This window comes from Aquarana catesbeiana, linkage group LG08 (genome assembly GCF_042186555.1).
Source record: "Aquarana catesbeiana isolate 2022-GZ linkage group LG08, ASM4218655v1, whole genome shotgun sequence".
Classification (NCBI taxonomy): domain Eukaryota; kingdom Metazoa; phylum Chordata; class Amphibia; order Anura; family Ranidae; genus Aquarana; species Aquarana catesbeiana.
The window spans coordinates 16,671,913-16,697,851 of record NC_133331.1 but is presented as its reverse complement, the minus strand read 5'-3'; the positions used below and the strand labels follow the sequence as shown (position 1 = coordinate 16,697,851).

The window sequence follows — 25,939 nt, the reverse complement described above, 5'->3', positions numbered from 1 at the left end:
AATGTCCGATCAATGTCCGATCGTGTGTACGGGGCATAACAGTAAGTAGACTCAGACATGCCTGGGACAGACACTAATCTATACTCCAGACAAAAAAAAAAAAATCTAAATTAAAAAAAATGAAAAGGCAGAGTGGATGGAGCATTTGGATCTTTTTATGCCATCGCTCTACTAGGTTTAAATGTGTCAACCTCTGTAGGTACTAGTCTAGTACTTCAGAGGAGAGAGGGGGCTCTTACGTATTGGAAGGGATAAATGGCGGGTATTTATATTAGAAGAGGATAGACTCTCCTTGCAGTTATACATTTTAAAGGATAAATTCACTTTTTTTTTTTTTTTTTTTTTTTCTAAATTCCAGCTCCCCTATGTTCCAATATAGCATTAATGTACTTATATTTATTTTTTGCAAAAAAAAAATAAAATAAATAAAAATAAAGCTTTTTATTAAATCTACAGACACTTCACTAGTCCTCATCCATGTTTCCAAACTTACCCATTAATCCTGCCTTACTTCCTGATCAGACTGTAGGTCATGACACAGGAAGAAGTTGACCAGCCGACCTCATTAGCTCACACACTCTCTTTATACACCGAAAATTACTAGTTGCACTTTCAGTGCCATTAATTGTTAAAGGTACACCAAACACACATTTTGCCACGTGAAAAAAAACTAGTGGCAAATGCTGCAAACACGCAACCCACAAAACGCCAAAATGTCCCATAAGCCACATGTAGTGCAGCCAATTGAAATCAACAGGTTGCCCTATGCGTGTTACGGGAAAAATGAGCCACAAAATATGCACTCCCACTATGCTAGATGTGAATGGGGCCTGAAAGTGAAATTGGTGCAGTAACACAAGAACAACGAGGCTCCATCCATATCTGTGGATTTCCTTGCATTTCAGAAATGCGCTGCACCAAAAATCACATTTTAAAAACGCACCAAGCTCCACTCTTTAAAAAAAAAAAAAAGAGTGAAAATGCTCAAACACCACTCCCCCAACCCCCACCCCACGCTAAAAAAAAAAAAATAACCATGCAGAGATGTGAATGGTGTTTGACAGCTGAGTGTTTCTGTCCACTCCCTTCTATGCATTTGTATAAAGATAGCCATACACTATGCAATCTGATTGTATAGTGTGTATTTAGTGGTCACTGATTACATTTCGTTTAAAAAAACGTGCAGCTGGGAATGGGTGGGTAGGTAGAAGGGTGGGTGATGCAGGGTGTGTGCTAATGAGGGCAGCTGGATAACTCCTTCCTGTATCATGACCTCTAGTCTGTCCAGGAAGTTAGGCAAAACTAACAGATACGTTTGGAAACATGGATGAGGACAAGTGAAATGTCTGTAGATTTAATGGAAAACTTTGATATTTATGCAAAAAAGTACATTAATGCTATATTTGTACATAGGGGAGCTGGAATTTAGAAAAAAAGGTGAACTTATCCTTAGGGCACTTACCTGCATGTATATTGGAGGAGTTAATGGGGAGGATATTTTGGATGAAGAGGGTACAAGGAGGCTGGTGGGAAAGGGATAGTAGTCTTTGTGTGCCCCTCTCTGCCTGGCTCTGGTCTGTGTGTGAAATATTGGTGCTCAGAGCAGAAATATGAGATGTACCTTACATGCGCACAATGCATTGGTGAGTAAGATGGTGAAGGACTGTAGTGGAAAGTTGAAGTGATGGGGGATGATTGGAGGGGGTGTGGCTTTAAGAGATCCTTTGATCTCTTTTTACTCTTGCATCCACAGCCTGATGCTCTGTATTATCCTATATTTTTCATTTTTGTTTTAATTTTACAAAGTGTTGCATAACGTAAAGAGTTTCTGTATCCATGATTGCATCAAAATTAAAATCTTTTTTTTTTTATTAATAATTTTATTTTTTTAGCCAAGCAAGTTGAATATCTCATCAAAGAGAAGCACATTTATCTGATGGCCAGCGGTCGCATTAACATGTGCGGTCTGACGACAAAGAACCTGGACTACGTAGCTCAGTCTATATATGAAGCCGCCACCAAGATTCACTAAAACCATCCGGCAGTGTTAGATCAGTGATGTGAAATGTCATTTTGTAATGTCATCCTGTTTTTTGTTTTGTATTTAATTCTCACCTTTTTGGCTTTAATGGAACAAACCATCTAAAAAAAAAAAAAAGTGTAAAAAAAATCTGTGCTGAATCTAAGTATGTGCTGAGCTGCAAGTCCCATACAAGTCTGAAGGATCAAGATCAGGGTCCCCCTCAGCTAAAGGCCAAAGCTAGAGCGCCATTCTGTGTTCGGGGGTCCCCTCCGCTCTCCAAATTCAGAGCTGGATTCTGTGTTTGTGGGGTGGAGGTTCAGGGTCCCCTCCGCTCTCCAAATCCAGAGCCCTAATTTGTGTTCGGGGATCCCCTCTCCTCTCCAAATCCAGAGCCCTGTTCTGTGTTTTGGGGGTTCAGGGTCCCCTCTGCTCTCCAAAGCCAGAGCCCTGTTCTGTGTTTTGGGGGTTCAGGGTCCCCTCTGCTCTCCAAAGCCAGAGCCCTGTTCTGTGTTTGGGGTCCCCTCTCCTCTCCAAAGCCAGAGCCCTGTTCTGTGTTTGGGGTCCCCTCTCCTCTCCAAAGCCAGAGCCCTGTTCTGTGTTTGGGGTCCCCTCTGCTCTCCAAAGCCAGAGCCCTGTTCTGTGTTTGGGGTCCCCTCTCCTCTCCAAAGCCAGAGCCCTGTTCTGTGTTTGGGGTCCCCTCTCCTCTCCAAAGCCAGAGCCCTGTTCTGTGTTTGGGGTCCCCTCTGCTCTCCAAAGCCAGAGCCCTGTTCTGTGTTTGGGGTCCCCTCCGCTCTCCAAAGCCAGAGCCCTGTTCTGTGTTTGGGGTCCCCTCCGCTCTCCAAAGCCAGAGCCCTGTTCTGCGTTTTGGGGGTTCAGGGTCCCCTCTGCTCTCCAAATCCAGAGTCCTATTCTGTGTGTGTCTCTGGGTCCCCTCCCCAAATCCCTGAGCCGTATTCTGTGTTCAGAGCGCAGGATTCTGTAGCGGGTTTACAATTGTCAAACCAATCTGTTAATTGACCACATAGCAGCTAAGGATAGACTGATGTCTCGTGGGTAGCAGTTTTATCCCCTGTAATGTAGCAATACTAATATGATCTCCATGGTACATCTCTGAGAATCGCAGGCCAATGTAGACTGATATACTCTGTAGTCTTTCTGACTTTATTGGATATCAGACATGTATGGGAATGTGATGCTCATCCCCATCATACATGCTGGGGGTCTCCTTGCAGCTAATTGGAGGACACATGACCTGATCAGGGATGAATATGCAAATGTTTGCCTTCAAGTCTTTTACCCTGTGTTATTAATTTTCTCCGCACAATTGAAGCTCTTGGGTAGTGAGCATGTAACAAGCTTTGTTTTAGGATTTTTGGTTTTGTGTTTTTAAGGCCTTAGGCCCCTTTCATGCTGATGGACCGATCAGGTCCACCTGTCAATTTTTTTTATATGGACCTGCTCCGACCATCCATAGTTCTTAATGGAGCGGCGGATGTCAGCGGACATGTGTTTTTAAAAAAAACTTCAGCGTGCAGCAGCCCCCCCCCCCCAATACTTACCTGAGCCGCTGTCCACAAGAGCCTTGCCTCTCTCGGAGACTTGCACTCCTGTTTGGCTATTGGCAGCAGGGGGAGCCATTGGTGGCTGTTAATCACAGCCAGTAAGCCAATCAGGAAAACAGAGGGGGCAGGGCCAAGTTGCGGCTCCATGTGTGAATGGACAGGTCTCGGTGCCCCCATAGAAAGCCGCTTGCTGTGGGGGAACCTGACAGGAGGGAGGAGCCAGGAGCACCAGCGTGGGACCCGAAAAGAGGAGAATCTGGGCTGCTTTGTGCAAAACCAAAACGGAGCAGGCAAGTATGATGTGTGTATTATTTTTAAGGAAAAAAGAAAAAAAAATTAAAGCCTTCCAATCCTGTATCATCAATGTCTGAAATGTGTGCGCTATTGGGATGCCATGGCCAGCATGCTTAAAATGGTTCTAAGCTCTAAATGCTTTAAAAAATTTAAAAAACGGTAAAAGTGTTACTAAGCCCAGGACCCTGTATTTACTATAGCTGGTCTCCCACAGAACATGGAAATACAATTATTTTAGTAAATAGAAACTGCTAAATACATTTTCTCATCAGCAATATATAGCAGTCTTGTGACTTCTAGCAGTGTCTGGTTAAAGTTTGTAGGAGGTGGTTTCATTTTCCTGTGTCCTATGGGGCTTCATGACCCCTGACCCTCCGTCTGGACAGTGCTGATTGGCCCTGTGCTGAACACATGCGTGCCCCCCCCCCAAAAAAAAACCTCTAGCAATACACACCAAAATGAGCACGTGCGTGCAGAGTGCCCCCAAAGCTCTGTACATTCAGCAAATGGATTGGGGACAGTGGAAGAAGGGGAGGAGCAGAGAAAACAGGATCAAACAGCCTTTGGAAATGTGGAGGATTAACCCCTTAGGTTCCACCGTGCGTATAACAGGCATACCTTACTGCATATACAGACTGATTTTACTGTTGTGGGTTTAGTAACACTTTAATTGAACAAGCTGAAGTTAGAAGCTGATTGGTTTCTATGCAGAGCTGCACCAAATTTTTTTAAGCAGGATACACACTATACAATTCCTTTTTCTTTTTTTTTTTTTTTTTTTTTTTTTTTTTAGCTTTACCAAACCCATATAAGATGCGGTCAAACCTAAACACTTTCAATTTAAATGCAATCAGGCAGACCTTCGCACTGCACAGTTGAAGGAAATCGAACAACAAACATTGTATAGTGTGTGTATCCAGTTTAACTCTTCGGATTTAGTAAATGAACCTGTGTGCAGGCGGTCCTTACAACTGACAAGAATCTGATTCCTGCCTCAGCTGCTCCTGCCCATCCATGTGCAGCCGTGTGAATGTGTCCTAAAATAAATCGCCCGTCCCGTGTCCTCGGGGAACAAGAAGTGAAGGTTACGCTTCCCAAAAGGGACAGACGGCAAACGGTGGCCTTTAGTTCTCCTTTATTGGGATGGTGATCGGCTCTGGGGATGGAATGCTCGGTCTGCATGTTATAACGTCACACCAAGAGCTTCATGGTGTCCCTGATGGATTGCACTTTGCTTTCTTGGAGTCATTTCAAGGGAAGTCAGAAAAACGACTTGCAATCCGTTCCCCCCTACTGTTTATGGAATCCCACGCATCTGCGATGTTTCCGGCTGCCTCCCTGGTAGAGCTGTGCTTTTCCTCTGAGTAATTGTGATTTTTTTTTTTAGTGGGGAATTTGTGCATTATTTGAGGTTCTATTACCAGGGTCACCCCCTTCCCTCCCCATCCAGCTTTATAAGCCCTTTCATGCATGCAAACCTGTGACACTGTGCAATACAAAGCCTGAATCCAGCCGGGTCTATGTACGTCTTAATGATCAAACCTGTTGGGGAACCTGATGTTGTAACCACTGTAATAAAATAAATTATACATTGGATCAGTGCTGCATTTTTAAAAAAAATTTTTTTTTTTTGCTCTTGTACATATCCAGGCGATAACATAATGGTAAAACTCAGGGGCGTTGCTAGGGGGTGGCTTTTGGGGCTATAGCCCCGAATCTGGGGCCAATAGCCCCGAGTCTCTTCAGGGGTCCCCAAAGGGGAGGGGAGGCTCTCTGGGGACCCTTATGTAAGTGGGGGGCTCTCTGGGGACCCTGATTTAAGGGGGAGGCTCTCTGGGGACCCTAATGTAAGGGGGGCTCTCTGGGGACCCTGATGTAAGTGGGGGGCTCTCTGGGGATATATATACACACACACGTATATTACTGTTTATACATGTGTATGCCCGCCCAAACGTATGACTTTCTTTACTAAGCTGCTATGGGCTCTAGCCCCAGATCTTTTGTAGACCTAGCAACGCCCCTGGTAAAAATGCATAAAAGGAAGCCAATCCTGAAAACTGCACAGAGGCGGCCATCACCGACATCTTCTCTTGCAAATGCTAGTCAGTATTTTCCAATTAAATCCTCGCATTAATGCTTTGCACTGCTCAATGCAGGTGACAACCAGCTGACATGTCAGGTTCTGGTATATTGCTCTGGGTTCCAATGGACTGTGCACCGGGGGGGGGGGACGACAGGAAGAGGTATGGGATGCAGCTGAGAGCCATGTAGAGTTGGAGGAGATTTGGTGGAGAATGCGGGTGAGTCCCAGCTCTGTTGGGGAGATTGTTCACGAGGAGTCCTACTTAAAATTGAATTCTGGGCTAAACCTAACTAATCTTAAAATGTCTCCTGCCCCTGCCCCCTCCTAACACCTCTACTGACTAACTTGTGTAAGGCCCCTTTCACACGGTTGGACCGTTCAGGTCCGCCTGTCAGTTTTGACGGCGGACCTGAATGGGGGAGCTCCATGTTAGCCTATGGAGCGACGGATGTCAGCGGAGACATGTCCGCTGACATCCGACCCGGTCCGATCCGCTATAAGCAGACGGATGGCCCTACGTTCAGATCAGTCTCTATCAGATCGGGTGAGATCTGATGAAAACGGACATGCTGTCCAATCTCTCCATAGACAGCAGCAGCAGCGCTCGACAAGCCCCTCCCCGCTCAGTGAGCAGAGAGGGGATCTCCTGCTGAGCCGGTGGACTCCATGGAAGCGGAGTCCGCATCGTGTGAAAGGGGCCTAAGACTAATGGATATACAGTCACCAGCCACTTTATTAGGTACACCTTGCTAGTACCGGGTTGGACCACCTTTTGCCTTCATTCTTCGTGGCATAGATTCAACAAGGTGGTGGAAACATTCCTCAGAGATTTTGGTCCATAGTGACATAACTGTAAGGAATTGTCCCACATTCCGCTTGAGTGCTTTCGTCATATACCGCTTCCTCCCAGTCTCAAAATAGATATCAGATATTCCAACCGCTAACAACCACAAAACAAGACAATACTCATTTGGTTGCTGAACATGGACTGTTTATTGAAAACACAGGTAATACCCCCTCCCCCTTTGCATTTCGGGTAGAGTAGACTGTCAAATCAGCAGTCAGAGCTGTTGGAGGAATTCGCCCCCACCAATCTCACAGCTAATCTACATACACATCCCATAATATCAAAGACAGACACAATAGAACATTGGAATACAACCACACCCCAAACGACCCAGCAAAGAGTACACAACAAAATGAGACAATATACTGATAGAGAGATATCGATATCTATCTATCTATCTATCTATCTATCTATCTATCTATCTATCTATCTATCTATCTATCTATCTATCTATATATATATATATATATATATATAGATGTATCTCTATATATAAACATTCCAGTGTGGTTGTACAGTGAGACCGATTAGTACGGATCAGACTGGATTTCTCGGTCTCCCTGTGCCCCTATTAGAGACACAGGGTGACTTAGACATAGGAGGTGCATGGGGAACTGAAACAAGGTTTTCCCAACCACCCCCCCAAGGGATTCTGGGTTCCACGTCCCCCGCCCAAAATGACTCCGTCACAATAACATCACGCAGTTGCTCTCTACACAACTGCCGCTCACTGGATATTTTCTCTTTTTCCCACCATTCTCTGTTAACCCGAGAGATGATTGTGTGAAAATCCCAGTAGATCAGCAGTTTTTGAAATACTCAGACCAGCCCGTCTGGCACCAACAGCCATGCCATGTTCAGAGTCACTTAAATCACCATTCTTCCCCATTCTGATGCTCGGTTTGAACTTCAGCAAGTTGTCTTCACCACGTCTAGATGCCAAATGCTTTGCGTTGCTGCCATCTGGCTGATTAGCAATTTGTGTTACCAAGCAATTGAACAGGTGTACCTAATAAAGTGGCCGGTGAGTGCACTTACCTGTTTTGCACTGGTCATGTGATCTGGCTCTCCTGTGTTGGTCAGTGGTGATTGCAGGGAAGAGGAGGGACCGCCAACAATGGCGGGGACATGGGAGCCTATGGGTGATGTCACCACTCCAGGCTATACCAGCCATTGTCAAGTGCTGTATCCTCTTCCCTGCAACTGATGCTGGCTGACACAGGGGAACATGTGACTGAAGCGGGCTGAAAATAAGTAAGTACATACATGTTTAAAAAAAAAAATAGGCTTCCTCCCCTCCTAACATCGATGCTGACTAATCTGTGTATGAAAAATGTATATACTTACCTATTTCCAGCCTGCTCCAGTCACTTGATCCCTTGTATCAGCCAGAAACTGTTGCAGGGGAGAGGAGAGAGTGGCAATGGTTGGTATTGCCTGGAGTGGTGACATCACCCATAGGACATACCCCCATAGGAGACATCATCCATAGGACATACCACCATAGGAGACATCACGCATAGGACATACCCCATAGGGGACATCACCCATAGGACATACCCCCATAGGAGACATCACCCATAGGACATACCCCCATAGGAGACATCACCCATAGGACATACCCCCATAGGAGACATCACCCATAGGACATATCCCATAGGAGACATCACGCATAGGACATACCCCATAGGAGACATCGCCCATAGGACATACCCCCATAGGAGACATCACCCATAGGACATACCACCATAGGAGATATCACGCATAGGACATATCCCACAGGAGACATCACCCATAGGACATATCCCATAGGAGACATCACGCATAGGACATATCCCATAGGAGACATCACGCATAGGACATACCCCATAGGAGACCTCGCCCTTAGGACATACCCCATAGGAGACCTCACCCATAGGACATATCCCATAGGAGACATCACCCATAGCCTCCCATGTCCCAGCCATTGTCGGCACTCCCTCCTCTCCCCTGCAGTCACCACTCCACTGATCAACACAGGGGAGCCAGATAACATGACCAGCTAAAAACATATAAGTATATCCATCTTTTTACAGGTTCGTCCCCATAGGTGTTAGGAGGGGGGAGGGAGCCTTTTTTTTTAAGACTAGTTAGGTGTAGCCTTGAATTCCACTTGAAATGTGAGAATTTGCAGATTTACAGCACAAGGCCGTGTTTAATGAGGGATCCGTTCGATTAATTTGTTGGAAGGAAAAAAAGAAAACAACAAAATATAATATATATGACAGATCTTCAAAGCTACATCCACCACTTTAATCATGTTTATTATTGGTAACCGTACAATACGTGGTTGGATGGTTTTTGCTTAAAGCATATCTGAACCCCGTGAGAATATATACATATATTGCAGATTAGCAGTCCTTGTATGTGGTGGCTGCATTCGTTTTCTATTCTACACCCTTCATTTTTACTTAGTAATTCTGCAAATAAGCACACTTTGGGGTTGATTTACTAAAGGCAAATAGACTGTGCACTTTGTAAAGTGCAGCCGCTCCAGGGATTAGTAAATGAGCAGAAGCTCTGCTGACTTCCATTATCCAATCATGTGCGAGCAAAAATGCTTTTTTTTTTTCCTTGCACGTGATTGGGTACTCTTTGCAAAGTGAAGCTTTACTTAATTGACTAAGTTCTGGGGCAACTGCACTTTGCAAAGTGCACAGTCTATTTGCCTTTAGTAAATCAACCCCGTAGTCCCTGAGAGCTACGCTCACTCGTCCATTGTATCTGTGGAGGGAGCCATGGTTGTCACCCAGGCTGGACTTCTCTTGTTTTCATTATATGGTGTGTAATATTTGTGGTCTGTTATAGTTTATTGTATGTTTAGATATACTAAGACATAGAAGTTGATTTACTAAAACTGGAGAGTGCAAAATCTGGTTCAGCTGTGTATGGTAGCAAATCAGCTTCGAACTTCAGTTTGTTCAATTAAGCTTTGACAAAAAAAAACAAACAAACCCGGAAGCTGATTGGTTTCTATGCAGAGGTGCACCAGATTTTGTACTCTTTAGTTTTAGTAAATCAATCCTATAGTTTTTTTTTTATGTTGGATATAACGCCACATCAGGGCTGCTGCATTATAAACCACGTCTTTATAAAAGTCAAAGCTCCCAACTGTCCCTGATTTCGAGGGCCTGTCTCTGATTCGGAGCAATGTCCCTCTGTCCCTCTGTCCGCCTCATTTTGGACTGATCTATATTGAATATAAAACTCACTTTTTTATCTTTCAAAAAGTGTTTCCCAGCGCTAAACCTTTCATCTAAATTCTAAGTTGCTGCCATTGTAAATTTTAAAAGCCAATATAAAAGGAATAGTAGTGGTAAAAAAAAAAGTCATTGTGGTTTTAATTAACTTTTTTTTGGTTAATTCTCCTTTAAGGGGGTGTGTCGGGGGTGTGTCCTATGCCTACATATGTTTGCAAGTAGGTGTCCCTCATTCCCAGCTCAAAATGTTGGGAGCAGTGGCGTCGCTAGGGGATGGCTTTTGGGGCTATAGCCCCGAGTCTCTGCAGGGGTCCCCAAGGGGAGGGGAGGCTCTTTGGGGACCCTGATGTAAGTGGGGGGCTTTCTGGGGACCCTGATGCAAGGGGAAGGCTCTCTAGGGACCCTGATGCAAGGGGGAGGCTCTCTGGGGACCCTTATTTAAGGGGGAGGCTCTCTGGGGACCCTAATGTAAGTGAGGGGCTCTTTGGGGACCCTGATCCTGATGCAAGGGAGAGGCTCTCTGGGGAACCTGATGTAAGTGGGGGGCTCTCTGGGGACCCCGATGCAAGGGGGAGGCTCTCTGGGGACACTGATGCAAGGGGGAGGCTCTCTGGGGACCCTAATGTAAGTGGGGGGGGGCTCTTTGGGGACCCTGATCCTGATGCAAGGGAGAGGCTCTCTGGGGACCCTGATGTAAGGGGGGGCTCTCTGGGGACCCTGATGTAAGGGGGGGGCTCTCTGGGGATATATACACACACACACACATCAAATCCTCACTAAATAAAATAGGTACGATGCCCGGCGGGTGTGGAGAGGCGACTCTTTGTACATCTTGCCGCATGTATGCGTTCCTTGATCATCCGATCGAGGGCGAATGCTGCTGTGCAAAATGTAAGCACATTGTTTCCCTGGAAGCCCAGGTTCTGAATCTGGAGAAGCAACTGTCAGCACTGAGAAGTCCCTCCATACTAAAGGTGAGCCAGGAACGTACACGGCAGGTGCCGGCAGGGGCCAGCACAGAGGTGGGTGGAGACAAAGAGGTGCAGGCACTAGCAAAGAGTAGATGGGTGACAGTCAGGAGGGGTAGAGGGGGAAGTGCCAGGGAGGCCGATCCAGGACTGGAGCATCCCAATAAGTACGCTCCATTGAGTGACATTGGTGTAACCAGTCAGGGACCAGCACTGCTGGAGATGAGGGACTCTCCTAGCTGCCGGGGGAAGAACTCCTCCAGTGAGAGTGGGGGGGCAGCAAAGGGAAAGGAAAGACAGATTCTGGTGGTAGGGGACTCAATTCTTAGAAGGACAGAGAGGGCAATCTGTAACCAAGACCTGAAGCGCCGAACAGTATGTTGTCTACCGGGCGCTCGGGTTCGGCACATCACGGATCTTGTGGACAGATTACTGGGAGGGGCTGGGGAAGACCCGGCTGTCATGGTGCACGTTGGCACCAATGACAAAGTCAGAGGCAGATGGAGTGTCCTAAAGAACGATTTTAGGGACTTAGGAGCTAAATTGAGGAAAAGGACCTCCAAGGTAGTGTTCTCAGGAATACTACCGGTACATCGAGCCACACCAGAGAGGCAGAGGGAGATTAGGGAAGTAAACAAGTGGCTGAAGAGCTGGTGTAGTAAGGAGGGGTTTGGGTTCCTGGAGGACTGGGCCGACTTCTTAGTCGGTAACCGGTACTATAGAAGGGACGGACTGCACCTAAATGAGGAGGGTGCAGATCTGCTGGGAATGAAGATGGCCAAAAAGTTAGAGGGGTTTTTAAACTAGGCAATGGGGGGGAGGGTCCAGAGACAGTGATAGCCAGCGCAGAAGATATTCCAGAGGGTAGTATTGGGGGCATTAGTGGTAGGTTAACCAAAGCACAAAAACACAAGGTGAGTATAGTAGCAAGTCCAAGTTGCAATCTTGAAACACCCAATACGAGGACAATATGCGACCGGTCTAAACTATGTGGCATGTTCACCAATGCCAGGAGCCTGGCGGACAAGATGGGTGAACTAGAGATACTGTTGTACAAGGAGGATTTGGATTTTGTGGGAATTTCAGAGACCTGGTTCAACAGCTCTCATGATTGGCTGGCAAACATTCAAGGGTATACCCTATACCGCAAGGATAGAGAGGGTAAAAAAGGGGGAGGGGTATGCCTATATATCAAGAATAATGTACAAGTGAATGTGAGAGATGACATCACTGAGGGAGCTAGAGAGGAGGTGGAATCTTTATGGGTAGAGCTCCAAAGGGATGAAGCTAAGGGGAAAATAATACTGGGAGTATGCTATAGGCCCCCTAACCTGAGGGAGGAAGTGGAGACGGATCTCCTATCACAAATTGGATTAGCAGCAAGGATGGGAAGTGTTATCATAATGGGGGATTTTAATTATCCAGACATAGACTGGGCGGAGGGAACCGCGCATTCATTTAAGGCTCGCCAGTTCCTTAGTGTCTTGCAGGACAATTTTATGGGTCAGATGGTAGACGCACCAACTAGAAATAAAACATTACTGGATCTACTGATTACCAACAATACAGACCTGATCACAGATGTGGAAATACGGGGCAATTTAGGTAACAGCGATCACAGGTCAATTAGTTTCAGTATAAATCACACAAATAGGAGACATGAAGGGAACACAAAGACACTGAATTTCAAAAGAGCCAACTTCCCTAAACTACAAACCTTGCTAAAAGGCATAAATTGGGATAAAATATTAGGAACAAAGAATACGGAGGAGAGATGGGTTTGCTTTAAGAGCATATTAAATAAGGGCATTAGCCAATGTATCCCATTGGGTAATAAATGTAAAAGAGCGAACAAACATCCTGGATGGCTTAACTCCAATGTAAAAATGCATATAAAAGCAAAGGAGAAGGCCTTCAAAAAAATACAAGGTTGAGGGATCATCCACAGCATTCAGAATTTATAAAGAATGCAATAAGAAATGTAAGGGTGCAATTAGGATGGCTAAGATAGAACATGAAAGACACATAGCGGAGGAGAGCAAAAAAAATCCCAAGAAATTCTTTAAGTATGTAAACAGTAAAAAAGGGAGGACAGACCATATTGGCCCCATAAAGAATGAGGAAGGACATCTGATTACAAAGGATGGGGAGATGGCAAAGGTATTGAATTTATTCTTCTCGTCAGTCTTCACGAGTGAATCGGGGGGCTTCAGTAACCAAAACTGCAGTGTTTATCCTCATGACACAACACAGGAAGCACCTACATGGTTAACAGAGGACGGAATTAAAATTAGACTTGAGAAACTTAACATTAATAAATCACCGGGACCAGATGGCTTGCATCCGAGGGTACTTAGGGAACTCAGTCAGGTGATTGCCAGACCGTTGTTCCTAATTTTTACAGACTGTCTATTGACTGGAATGGTACCAGCTGATTGGAGAAAAGCCAATGTAGCACCAATATTTAAAAAGGGCCCAAAAAACATCCCTGGGAATTACAGACCAGTTAGCCTAACATCAATAGTATGTAAACTCTTGGAGGGGATGATAAGGGACTATATACAAGATTTTAGTAATAAGAATGATATCATTAGCAGTAATCAGCATGGATTCATGAAGAATCGTTCTTGCCAAACCAATCTATTAACCTTCTATGAGGAGGTGAGTTGCCATCTAGATAAAGGAAGGCCCGTAGACGTGGTGTATCTGGATTTTGCAAAAGCATTTGACACAGTTCCCCATAAACGTTTACTGTACAAAATAAGGTGCGTTGGCATGGACCATAGGGTGAGTACATGGATTGAAAACTGGCTACAAGGGCGTGTTCAGTGGGTGGTGATAAATGGGGAGTACTCAGAATGGTCAGGGGTGGGTAGTGGGGTTCCCCAGGGTTCTGTGCTGGGACCAATCCTATTTAATTTGTTCATAAACGACCTGGAGGATGGGATAAACAGTTCAATCTCTGTATTTGCAGACGATACTAAGCTAAGCAGGGCAATAACTTCTCCGCAGGATGTGGAAATCTTGCAAAAAGACCTGAACAAATTAATGGGGTGGGCAACTACATGGCAAGTGAGGTTCAATGTAGAAAAATGTAAAATAATGCATTTGGGTGGCAAAAATATGAATGCAATCTATACACTGGGGGGAGAACCTCTGGGGGAATCTAGGATGGAAAAGGACCTGGGGGTCCTAGTGGATGATAGGCTCAGCAATGGCATGCAATGCCAAGCTGCTGCTAATAAAGCAAACAGAATATTGGCATGCATTAAAAGGGGGATCAACTGCAGAGATAAAACGATAATTCTCCCGCTCTACAAGACTCTGGTCCGGCCGCACCTGGAGTATGCTGTCCAGTTCTGGGCACCAGTCCTCAGGAGGGACGTACTGGAAATGGAGCGAGTACAAAGAAGGGCAACAAAGCTAATAAAGGGTCTGGAGGATCTTAGTTATGAGGAAAGGTTGCGAGCACTGAACTTATCCTCTCTGGAGAAGAGACGCTTGAGAGGGGATATGATTTCAATTTACAAATACTGTACTGGTGACCCCACAATAGGGATAAAACTTTTTCGCAGAAGAGAGTTTAATAAGACTCAGGGCCACTCATTACAATTAGAAGAAAAGAGGTTTAACCTTAAACTACGTAGAGGGTTCTTTACTGTAAGAGCGGTAAGGATGTGGAATTCCCTTCCACAGGCGGTGGTCTCAGCGGGGAGCATTGATAGCTTCAAGAAACTATTAGATAATCACCTGAATGACCGCAATATACAGGGATATGTAATGTAATACTGACACATAATCACACACATAGGTTGGACTTGATGGACTTGTGTCTTTTTTCAACCTCACCTACTATGTATTACTGTATATACATATGTATGCCCGCCCAAGCGTATGACTTTCTTTACTACGTTGCTATGGGCTTTAGCCCCAGATCTTTTGTAGACCTGGCAACGCCCCTGGTTGGGAGGTATGTAAAAGTGAACAGCAAGCCTTTAAAAAATACAAAAACTTTAATATAGTAACATTTAAAAATATCAAAGATGTTGGTGTATTGACTTGTTTTACTGCCTAAAAGTTGCAAATTATAAAAAAAAAAAAAAAAAAAAATCACAAGATGAATCTGTTGGTGGTTGTTGTTGCAGCATCCCAGGGATCACTCGTGTCAATCAGAAGACACAATCATTCTATAAATGAGGCCACATACAGACAGGTTCCTTCCCATTTTTTATTAAAAATACCTCAACAAATATATTTCTGGAATTAAAACATCAACATTTCTTTAGCATTATTGTGCATACAGAAAAAATACAAAGAAATCGAATGCAGCATCTCTTGGTATACGCATGACGCTAAACGCAGCAGCAGTTACACATAGGAAGCAATGCGGGTGGAAGGTAACACTCTGACACTCTCGCCATACTCCTCTCCTCCTCACCTCCCTCTCATGTCTCTCCTCTCCTCTTCATTCCTCTCTTATCTTAACTGCACAAACCTCATATCCCACTCCACTCCTCTCCTCCATTCCCCTTCTCCCCATTTTTCTCTCCACTCCCATATCCTCTGTCCCCACTACTCCTCATTCCTCTCATATCTTCCCTTTCCAGCCTCCTCTCCTTCTCACTTCCCTCTCCTCTGTCCCCACTACTCCTCATTCCTCTCATATCTTCCCTCTCCACTCTGCTCTCCTCCTCGCTTCCTTCTCCTCTCACTACCTGCTCTCCTCCTGACTCCCTGTTTCTTTCAGCTCTCACCCCATTCCAGATTCCTCTGTCTCCTCACTCCTCTTCCTTCTCCCCATTTCTCTCTCTACTCCCCATTCCTCTGTCCCCACTCCTTCATTCCTCTCTTTTCATCCTTCTCCACTCTGCTCTTCTCTTTACCCTCTCTCTCCTCCTCTTCTCTTCCTTCTCCACACTCCTCTCCCTTCTTCTCATTTTTCTCTCCTCAACCACTTTCCTCTGTCCCCACTCCTCCTCATTCCTGTCTTCATATGTCTCCACTCTGCTCTCCTCTTTCCTCTCTTTCTCCCCCTCTCCTCTCCCTTCTCCTTTCTCTCCGCACCCTTTATTCCTCTGTTGCCATTCTTCTCCTATCTCTTCTCTCCCCTCCACCACATTTCATACATGGCTGACGTTTTTAGCGTTTCTGTGTTACGTTTTGGAAGATCATTTAAAGCAGCAGATCACCTGGTTGAGGTCTCCCAGGTAAATGTCAAAAACAAACAGTGCAATGAAATATTTTTTTGTAGGAACCTTCAGAAATACTTAGCATAGTGTGTCCATTTAAAGTGGAAGTCAAGGTGTTTCTCTAGTTGTAGCAATCCTTACACCTAATCAATGTCCCTCACTCCCTCCATGATTGTTCTGCCGTCAGCATTCATCATCTATTGGGCTGTAAATCTTGTCCTGATCTCAGTATCTGTTCCTATGGATTGTGGTGATGATGGTGCGATAAATGGCAGTGATGCAGACAGTTGAAGTGCTGCTGTGGGGCTCAGACTGTACATCGGAGATGGACTCTCCATGACATCAGTGTCTGTGCCCATAGAGGCCCACATCCAACAAGGGACCTTCATTGGTCATGACTACCGAATGGTCTGCAGAGGAGAGAATCTCCCAGTGACCACATCACAGATTACAGACTGGGGTCTTTCCAAGGCTTCGCCATTTGAAATACAAAGTATGGCAACTAGATTACGTGACCTTGTTTTAGTAGGCAGACCATGTGACCTGATTTTAGCACATAGATCACATGATCTGATTTTCGCACACAGATCACGTGGCCTGATTTTAGCAGAGGGCTTTATTGAATTTTCACTATTTTGGTGCCTTGACTTCCACTTTAAAGAATATCAACCATTCACATACTAACTAAATTAATTTCACAAAGGGCTCTAGCTAGCTAACCTAGCTAACCTGAAGGGACCAATCACACATATGCATGCGCCATCATGTGCGTTGACAGCCGTATTTAATGGATCTGCACACATGCGTTGTGGTACTTGGAACCCAAGCTGGAGAAACTTGTTAACATAGGTGCCTACATCCAAGAGGACTGGATTGTGAGGGCTGAGACTTCTGGGACAACTGACCGCCAAGCATATGGAAGGAGACTAGTTGCATGCCAGGAGTGGTGATTAAAACTTACAGAAGGGCCCCAACAATAGCCAGCTAACACTGACTAATAAGTGCAAGGTATGACAGTGGGCGGTATGTACAGGAGAGGAGTGTGGAGGGTATGATGGGAGCGGTATTTACAGGAGAGGAGTGAGGAAGGTATGACAGTGGGCGGTATGTACAGGAGAGGAGTGTGGAGGGCATGACAGTAAGCAGTATGTACAGGAGAGAAGTGTGGAGGGTATGAAGGAGGGGGCAGTATGTACAGGAGAGGAGTGCGGAGGGTATGATGGGGGCAGTATGTACAGGAGAGCAGTGTGGCGGGTATGATGGTGGGTGGTATGTACAGGAGAGGAGTGTGGAGGGTATGACGGTGAGAAGTATGTACAGGAGAGGAGTGTGGAGGGTATGACAGTTAGCAGTATGTACAGGAGAGGAGAGCGAAGGGTACGATGGTGAGCGGTATATACAGGACAGGAGTGTGAGGGGTATGACGGGGAGGCATTATGTACTAGGAGAGGAGTGTGGAGAGTATAACAGTGGGCAGTATGCACAGGAGAGCAGTGTGGAGGGTATGATGGTGAGCACTATGTACAGGAGAGGAGTGTGGAGGGTATGATGGGGGCAGTATGTACAGGAGAGGCGTGTGGAGGGTATGATGGGGGCAGTATGTACAGGAGAAGAGTGTGGAGGGTATGATGGGGGCAGTATGTACAGGAGAAGAGTGTGGAGGGTATGACGGTGGGCAGTATGTATAGGAGATGACTGTAGAGGGTATGATGAGGGGGCAGTATATACGGGGGAGGAGTGTGGAGGGTATGACGGTAAGCACTGTGTACAGGAGAGGAGTGTGGAGGGTATGAAGGTGGGCAGTATGTACCGGAGAGGAGAGTGGAGGGTATGCCGGGGGGGGGTGCAGTATGTACAGGAGAGGAGTGGGGAGGGTATGACGGTGGGCAGTATGTACAGGAGAGGAGGGTATGACGGGGGGGCAGTATGTACAGGAGAGGAGTGGGGAGGGTATGACGGTGGGCAGTATGTACAGGAGAGTAGTGTGGAAAGTATGACGGTGAGTACTATGTACAGGAGAGGAGTGTAGAGGGTATGACGTGGGCAGTATGTACAGGAGAGGAGTGTGGAGGGTATAACGGTGGGCGGTATGTACAGTAGAGGAGTGTGGAGGGTATGAAGAGGGCAGTATATACAGGAGAGGAGTGTGCAGGGTATGACGGTAAGCACTATGTACAAGAGGGGAGGGTATGACAGTGGGCAGTATGTACAGGAGAAGAGAGTGTGGAGGGTATGACAGTGGACAGTATTACAGGAGAGGTGTGTGGAGAGCATGACAGTGAGCAGTATGTACAGGAGAGGAGTGTGGAGGGTATGACAATGGGCAGTATGTACAGGAGAGGAGTGTGGATAGTATGATGATGGGCCGTATGTACAGGAGAGGCGTATGGAGGGTATGAAGGTGTGCAGTATGTACAGGAGAGGCGTGTAGAGGGTATGACAGTGGGCAGTATGTATAGGAGAGGAGGTTAGAGGATATGACAGTGGGCGGTATGTACAGGAAAGGAGTGTAGAGGGTATGGCAGTGGGCACTATGTACAGGAGTGGAATGTTGATTTCTCTGTGTGTGCTTCAGGGTTCACATAAACATTACTCCCTGGTGGCCCCTATGGGTTTTGAATAGTCCGCAAACACATCCTAACATCCTTCATATCACACGTGCCTCTTCTTTACTAATGAAACACATTACTGTGCATTGTGGTCACTACAACGCGTGTGTGCTGACATTGTGCGTTGGGGGACCATTGATTTGTGGTAACGCATGCAGCACTTCAACATTGAAGTGTGACCCTGGCACTGGAAGGCCATGTAAAGTCTCCAGTACTGGCAGCTCAGTGACATAAGACTCTTTAATAAATGATCTCTCTGAATGACATGCGTTATTTCTGAGGTAAAGAACGGTAAAATATATATTATATATATATACAGCAGATCCGTTTGCCACCATTTCTATTCTTATTCAAAATAAATATATCTTTATCTCCCACCATCAGTCAGACGTATCAGAAAATAAATTTGTTCTTCCAGGAGGTTCCAGCCACTGAGGTCTAACATCACATGCAGGTGAATCGTCGTCACGTCTGGAAGAGACGAAACGCTAAGAGGGGGGATGCAGATTCCTAATGAACACATTTGTGATTCTGTTATATAATAACTCTAATTTCACGGTCCCTTCTCCTCCAGTAATGATCCTGACGCCATTGTCTATCGCGTTTGATGGTTTATATGCTGTCTTCACCCATCGTGCAATGGAGGTGAAGAGCGTTCAGCTACTTGGTTCCAAGTGCATTGACTTCCTCCATTGACACAGGTGGTCGCTGTGTTTTCCGTATCTACCTGAACCCATCACAGGCGATATTTCCATCTCCACACAGGTGATTCATTTTATTTTGTCTGTTTGGAGGAAGTGCTGTGAGTTTTTTCAGGAAATCGAATTCAGCTGACTTCTACAACTGCAATGAATGCATTGATGCATCCGCTGGTGGTTGGGTGGTCAGAATGCCGCAGTCCCTACGCACAGATGACGCAAATCTGTAATACCTGCTGCCATTTTATTACAAAGAATAACCAGGCTTGTCTGGACACGACGACGTCTCAGCTACTCATCGAATTGTATCAGTACTGGTATGAGCACTAGAGGTGCCCAGAGGTTAGCGCCATCACCTGCATGGCTGGAGCCCTGGGTGCAAAATCTAATCACAATCTGATCTGCAAGGAGATTGTATGCTCCTCCGTGTCTATGTGCTGCTCAGACATCTGACTTCCAGTGGAGTTTGTGCTTGGAGTGTTCAGTGTGCGGGGACCGGTGTGGATGGTGGACATGTCTATTCAGTATGCTGGTGCTCTATGAATGCTGGAAAGATAAGTGAAATCATAATCTGAATGACATCAATGCAGTTATATTAAACATTCCTCTATGATGATCAGTGTGGAAGCGTGGTCCCGGGAACAGAAGATGCAGCGAATCCTCATATCGTTTTATTTCAGAGAGGTTTTATAGATATTCTATAAAAGAGGCGGAGGGGAGGTGTTGCTTATCAAACAATTGTTTGTCTTTTTCAAATAGCTAACGAAAAAAAACCCCTGAAGTTCTATAAATCTGCATATTGCCCAATATCCGGCCTGATCTTGTTTTTTGAATCCTCCAGTTTCGGCTCTTAGGAGGTCCCATGGTTGGATGTTCTTGGCATGGTTGGATAGTTATCTCATGGTCTTGGAATGGTTGGATGGTCATCTCTTGGTCTTGGCATGGTTAGATGGTTATCTCTTGGTTGGATGGTTTTGGCATGGTGGTCATCTCATGGTTGGATGGTCTTGGCATGGTTGGTCATCTCGTGGTTGGGTGGTTTTGGCATGCACAGCAGGTAGAACAGTTGCAGACATCTGTGGTCACAGGTTATAGCTCTGGAAAATGTTTTTCCAGTATCTGTAGAATCCCAGACAGTACAGCAGTGCATAGACTTAGAGACAGGAGGCTCTTCTACTTCCCGTCAGGAATGTGTGGGACTTCCCACCATAATCCCAGACTTCCATCCGTCCAATTTCTTCAGGTCATCAGATGGAGCGCTGAACTTTCTTCTGGACTTTTTTCTGCATCTTTTGATTTTTTTCTGGTTTTACCACCTACAAGAAATATATTAAAACAAATATCTGAATTGTTCACATTGGATGTCCCGGCAACAGCATACAGGATCTATGTGTTCACAACCTGACTTTGACCTTTTGCTGACACCTCCCAGGAGCCCTTTAAGCTGCTGGCAATACCAAAAGGTGGAGACAACTTCACAAAATGAAAAAAACTAAGTCACTGCCAACATAAATGGTGTTCCCACACAGTGCTAATAGTAAAATGAATAATGTGGCGCTTACTGAAAAAATAGTGTGATAAATCTACAAATAGTATCACCTAAGATACTAAAGGTAAGCAAATTAAAAAAAAATATCAATAATCCTTCATACGCAATACTGTCCAATAATCCAAAAACAATACTTGAAGACAATATGGTGCAAATAACAATGATAAAATGTGATAAAACTTTTCCTTCAATATGGTGCAAGTAGCAATAATTAACTGACACAGCAATCTCATGACTGGGAGCCAGACTCAATAAACAGAGACCAGGATCTGGTTGGTATACTGGGAGCACACAGTGAGCGCACGCCTCTTACATTGGTGGTCAGTGGGAAGAATGCTCCTTACATTGGTGGTCACCCCCCCCCCACCCACCCTAAAGTACCTTGTCTCCATGTTGAGGGCATGTGGCCTGGTATGGTTCAGGAGGGGGGGGTGCTCGAACCATACCAGGCCACCCCCCCCCCCCCCCCCTTTGCTTACCTGTTGGGCTGCATGCTCGGATAAAGGTTTGGTATGGATTTGGGGGGGGGGGTGGTCATTTTTTCCCACTGATCACCAATGTAAGGAGCATTCTTTTCACTGATCACCAATGTAAGGGACATTCTTCTCACTGATCACCAATGTAAGGAACATTCTTCTCACTGATCACCAATGTAAGGGACATTCTTCTCACTGATCACCAATGTAAGGAACATTCTTCCCACTGATCACCAATGTAAGGAACATTCTTCTCACTAATCACCAATGTAAGGAACATTCTTCTCACTGACCATCAATGTAAGGAGCATTCTTCCCACTGATCACCAATGTAAGGAACATTCTTCTCACTGATCACCAATGTAAGGAACACTCTTCCCACTGATCACCAATGTACGGAACATTCTTCTCACTGATCACCAATGTAAGGAGCATTCTTCTCACTGATCACCAATGTAAGGAGCATTCTTCTCACTGATCACCAATGTAAGGAACATTCTTCTCACTGATCACCAATGTAAGGAACATTCTTCTCACTGATCACCAATGTAAGGGACATTCTTCTCACTGATCACCAATGTAAGGAACATTCTTCTCACTAATCACCAATGTAAGGAACATTCTTCTCACTGACCATCAATGTAAGGAGCATTCTTCCCACTGATCACCAATGTAAGGAACATTCTTCTCACTGATCACCAATGTAAGGAACACTCTTCCCACTGATCACCAATGTACGGAACATTCTTCTCACTGATCACCAATGTAAGGAGCATTCTTCTCACTGATCACCAATGTAAGGAGCATTCTTCTCACTGATCACCAATGTAAGGAACATTCTTCTCACTGATCACCAATGTAAGGAACATTCTTCTCACTGATCACCAATGTAAGGAACATTCTTCTCACTGATCACCAATGTAAGGGACATTCTTCCCACTGATCACCAATGTAAGGAACATTCTTCCCACTGATCACCAATGTAAGGAACATTCTTCTCACTGATCACCAATGTAAGGAACATTCTTCACACTGATCACCAATGTAAGGAGCATTCTTCTCACTGATCACCAATGTAAGGAACATTCTTCCCACTGATCACCAATGTAAGGAACATTCTTCCCACTGATCACCAATGTAAGGAACATTCTTCTCACTGATCACCAATGTAAGGGACATTCTTCTCACTGATCACCAATGTAAGGAACATTCTTCTCACTGATCACCAATGTAAGGAACATTCTTCTCACTGATCACCAATGTAAGGAACATTCTTCTCACTGATCACCAATGTAAGGGACATTCTTCTCACTGATCACCAATGTAAGGAACATTCTTCCCACTGATCACCAATGTAAGGAACATTCTTCTCACTGATCACCAATGTAAGGGACATTCTTCTCACTGATCACCAATGTAAGGAACATTCTTCTCACTGACCACCAATGTAAGGAACATTCTTCCCACTGATCACCAATGTAAGGAACATTCTTCTCACTGATCACCAATGTAAGGAACATTCTTCCCACTGACCATCAATGTAAGGAACATTCTTCCCACTGATCACCAATGTAAGGAACATTCTTCCCACTGGCCATCACAGTAATGTACGAGTTGTAGATATAGTGAATTTTAGTAGGGAATTCCCTTAGACCAGAAAATAATTTCTAGGGTTCCCTTGTGTTGAAAACGTTAAGAAAGGCTGGACTAGAATAAAACCTAACAGCACCTTCCACCACTAGAACTATTCTACTCACCTCTCTCCAACTGCCCATGTCTCCTACCTTTCCTTATAGTCAGATGTTACAGCTTGCACCAAACAGACTCTTCAGAATTCATGGAGTGTCAGGAGTACCCCTCATGCTCCGTGGTTCCTTTATCTGACATCTGCATCACTTTTGTGCCCTGTAGTGATGTAGGAGGTCTCAGGATAAAACCAGTATGTGGTGGGAAGGGCAGTCATCTGACACTCCTGGAAGTGTCAGATTCTGAGGGTTCTGGTGCAGGTTATATCTCTTCAGCTGGGTGAAGAAAGGAGAAACAAGTCCCCAGAGAGGGGAGTATAAAACCTCCTCTATTGTGTGGAACCAATTTAGGGGATTTTGTTTTTTGCCGATGTCAGTGTCACCTGATGATGTAAACTTAGGGATTTGCTGAATGTTCACTGTATTTTCCATTGTTATAAATAAAGTTCTCATACTCAAAGTTCGAAGTAATTTCTTCCCCAGCGTCTCCTCGGTGCTGCTCATCGTAGAACTGACAAAGATCTCATTACAGTGGTGCTCCGTGTCCTCGCTGACTCCATAATTATCTGCATCTGTAGAAAAACACATTCTGCGTCACTGTTTAATCAGTATTTTTTGCTAGAAGATTACTTATTTTGCTAGAAGATTACGTATAACCCCCAAATATTTTATATATATATATATAAATAAAGCAGAGACCCTATGGAATAAAATGGCGATCGTTGCATTTTTTTTTTATATCATATGATACTTGCGCAGCCGTTTTTTCAAATGCAATTCTTTAATTAAAAAAAAAAAAAAAACACAATGTATACTCTTTTTTTTTTTTACAATTTTTTTTTAAATATGAAAGATGATTTTACGCCAATTAAATAGACACCTAACATGTCATGCTCTAAAATTGCGCACGCTTGTGGAATGGCGACAAACTACAAAATCCCCTTTTATATTTTTTTACAGGTTACCAATAAGAGTTACAGAGGAGGTCTAGTGCAAGAATTGTTGCTCTCACTCTAAAGTTCGTGACGATACCTCACATGTGTGGTGCGAACACAGTTTACAAACGAGTGCATGACATGCGTATGTGTTCACTTCTGCACGTGAGCACAGAGTGATTGGTGGCACTTTACATTTTTTTCTTTCTTATGTTTTAATTTTTTTTAGATTTTTTTATACTGTTTTTTTGTTTTTTTTCACTTTTATTCCTTTTACAAGAAAATGAAAACATCCCTTGTAATAGAAATAAGGATGACAGGTCCTCTTTATGAAGAGATTGGGGGTCAAAAAGACCCCCAATCTCTTTTAGCTTTAAAAGCAAAAGATCGAAAAAAAAAAAAAAAATAGTTTACTTCCGCCCTACAGTAGACTGGAAGTGACGTTATAACTTCGCTCCGCACCTTCAAGGCCATAGAGGAAATGAGAGACGATCTAGTCTCTCTTTGCCCCTGTGACCAGCCGCCTGCACTGTCACATTGTTTCTCAGGTTGTGCCGGTGAAAACGGTAAGCCCGAGAAACACCAGCGTGTGGTGGTCGGGAAGCGATCCAGCAGCTAATGAGCCACTCCGACCACTTTCATGAAAATGCCAGTTGCCGGCTGAAAAATAAAGATACTGGGGTTATGGCTGATAGCTTCAGCCATAACCCCGGGTAAACCACAACGTATGTATATATAAGACTTATCACTTGTATACATCATGGCGGCAATCAGACAAAGTAGAGAGGATGGTGATAACACTGGGAGAAGCCAAGTACCTATATAGCACATACACAAATATTCACCCCCCTGGAGGCTTTCATGTTTAATTGTCATAGAACGCCGGGTCCCAATTTGGGGTACAGGGAAGAAAATGAATAATGGCGGCAAAAAACAGTGATGTCTCCGTGTCTGCACCAGCAGGGCTAAAGTGGTTGTAAACGATTCATATACTCAGTGGAGTGACTGGCCTCAGGTGATACACAGAGATGATACAAATCCTCCTACATAAGTTGTATCTGTTTATCTTCAGTCTCCTCTCCTCTACAGCCGCTCAAAGTCCAGAATTTATACAGCTTGTTTGAGCTTTCAGAAAGCAGAGGGCAGAGAGATGAAGTTGCACTCGGTGAGGAGAGCTCTGAGAGCTGATTGGAGGGAAGGGACACCCCCTTCCTTCATACAGCACACAGGAACAGAGCTGAGGCTGTCAATCACAGGCTGTGTGCTGGAGCTCCCTACCCTGTCACCTTTTTCCTCTTGTCAGGAAATTTTGTCAGAAGGGACTCATGCTAATAGCAGAGGAAGGAGGCAGCAGAGAGAAATGACACTTAGCGCTCTGGATTGGGACAAGGACACACTATAGAGGGATATGCTTTGTTTATATTTCATGTCTAAGGTTTACAATTAGATATGTGCCCTGACAAAAAAAAAACAATGTTTGTTTTCGTTTCATTCGTTTTTTTGCTTTTTTCTGAAATTTGAAAATTCGGATTTTAAAATTTCCGAATTTTCGAATATGCAAATCTCCAAATTTTCGAATTTCCAAATTTGCAAATTTCTGAAATTTCAATTTTCCACAAATTTGGAAATCCGAAATTTGGAAATCCGATAATTCGGAAATTCGAAAATTTCGGAAATTGAAAAATTCGGAAATTTCGGAATTAACGAATTTGTCAAAATTCG

At 44.6% G+C, this 25,939-nt stretch overlaps 2 protein-coding genes across 3 annotated transcripts in view; one reads left to right on the top strand and one right to left on the bottom strand.

Moving 5' to 3' along the window:
* Nucleotides 1-5,475, top strand: part of GOT1 (glutamic-oxaloacetic transaminase 1) — a 43,719-nt gene extending 38,244 nt beyond the window's left edge. The window contains exon 9 of the mRNA XM_073595553.1: nt 1,893-5,475. Within this exon, the coding sequence (XP_073451654.1) occupies nt 1,893-2,032 (140 nt within the window). The 3' untranslated portion in view covers nt 2,033-5,475. The remainder of the gene's footprint in view (nt 1-1,892) is intronic.
* A 9,755-nt stretch (nt 5,476-15,230) lies between these two features.
* CNNM1 (cyclin and CBS domain divalent metal cation transport mediator 1) overlaps nt 15,231-25,939 on the bottom strand; it is a 49,185-nt gene continuing 38,476 nt past the window's right edge. For both annotated transcript variants that reach the window (XM_073595550.1, XM_073595551.1), the window contains 2 exons: nt 23,738-23,854; nt 15,231-20,828 (listed from right to left, as the gene is read on the bottom strand). In XM_073595550.1, the coding sequence (XP_073451651.1) occupies nt 20,752-20,828; nt 23,738-23,854 (194 nt within the window). In that variant the 3' untranslated portion in view covers nt 15,231-20,751. The remainder of the gene's footprint in view (nt 20,829-23,737; nt 23,855-25,939) is intronic.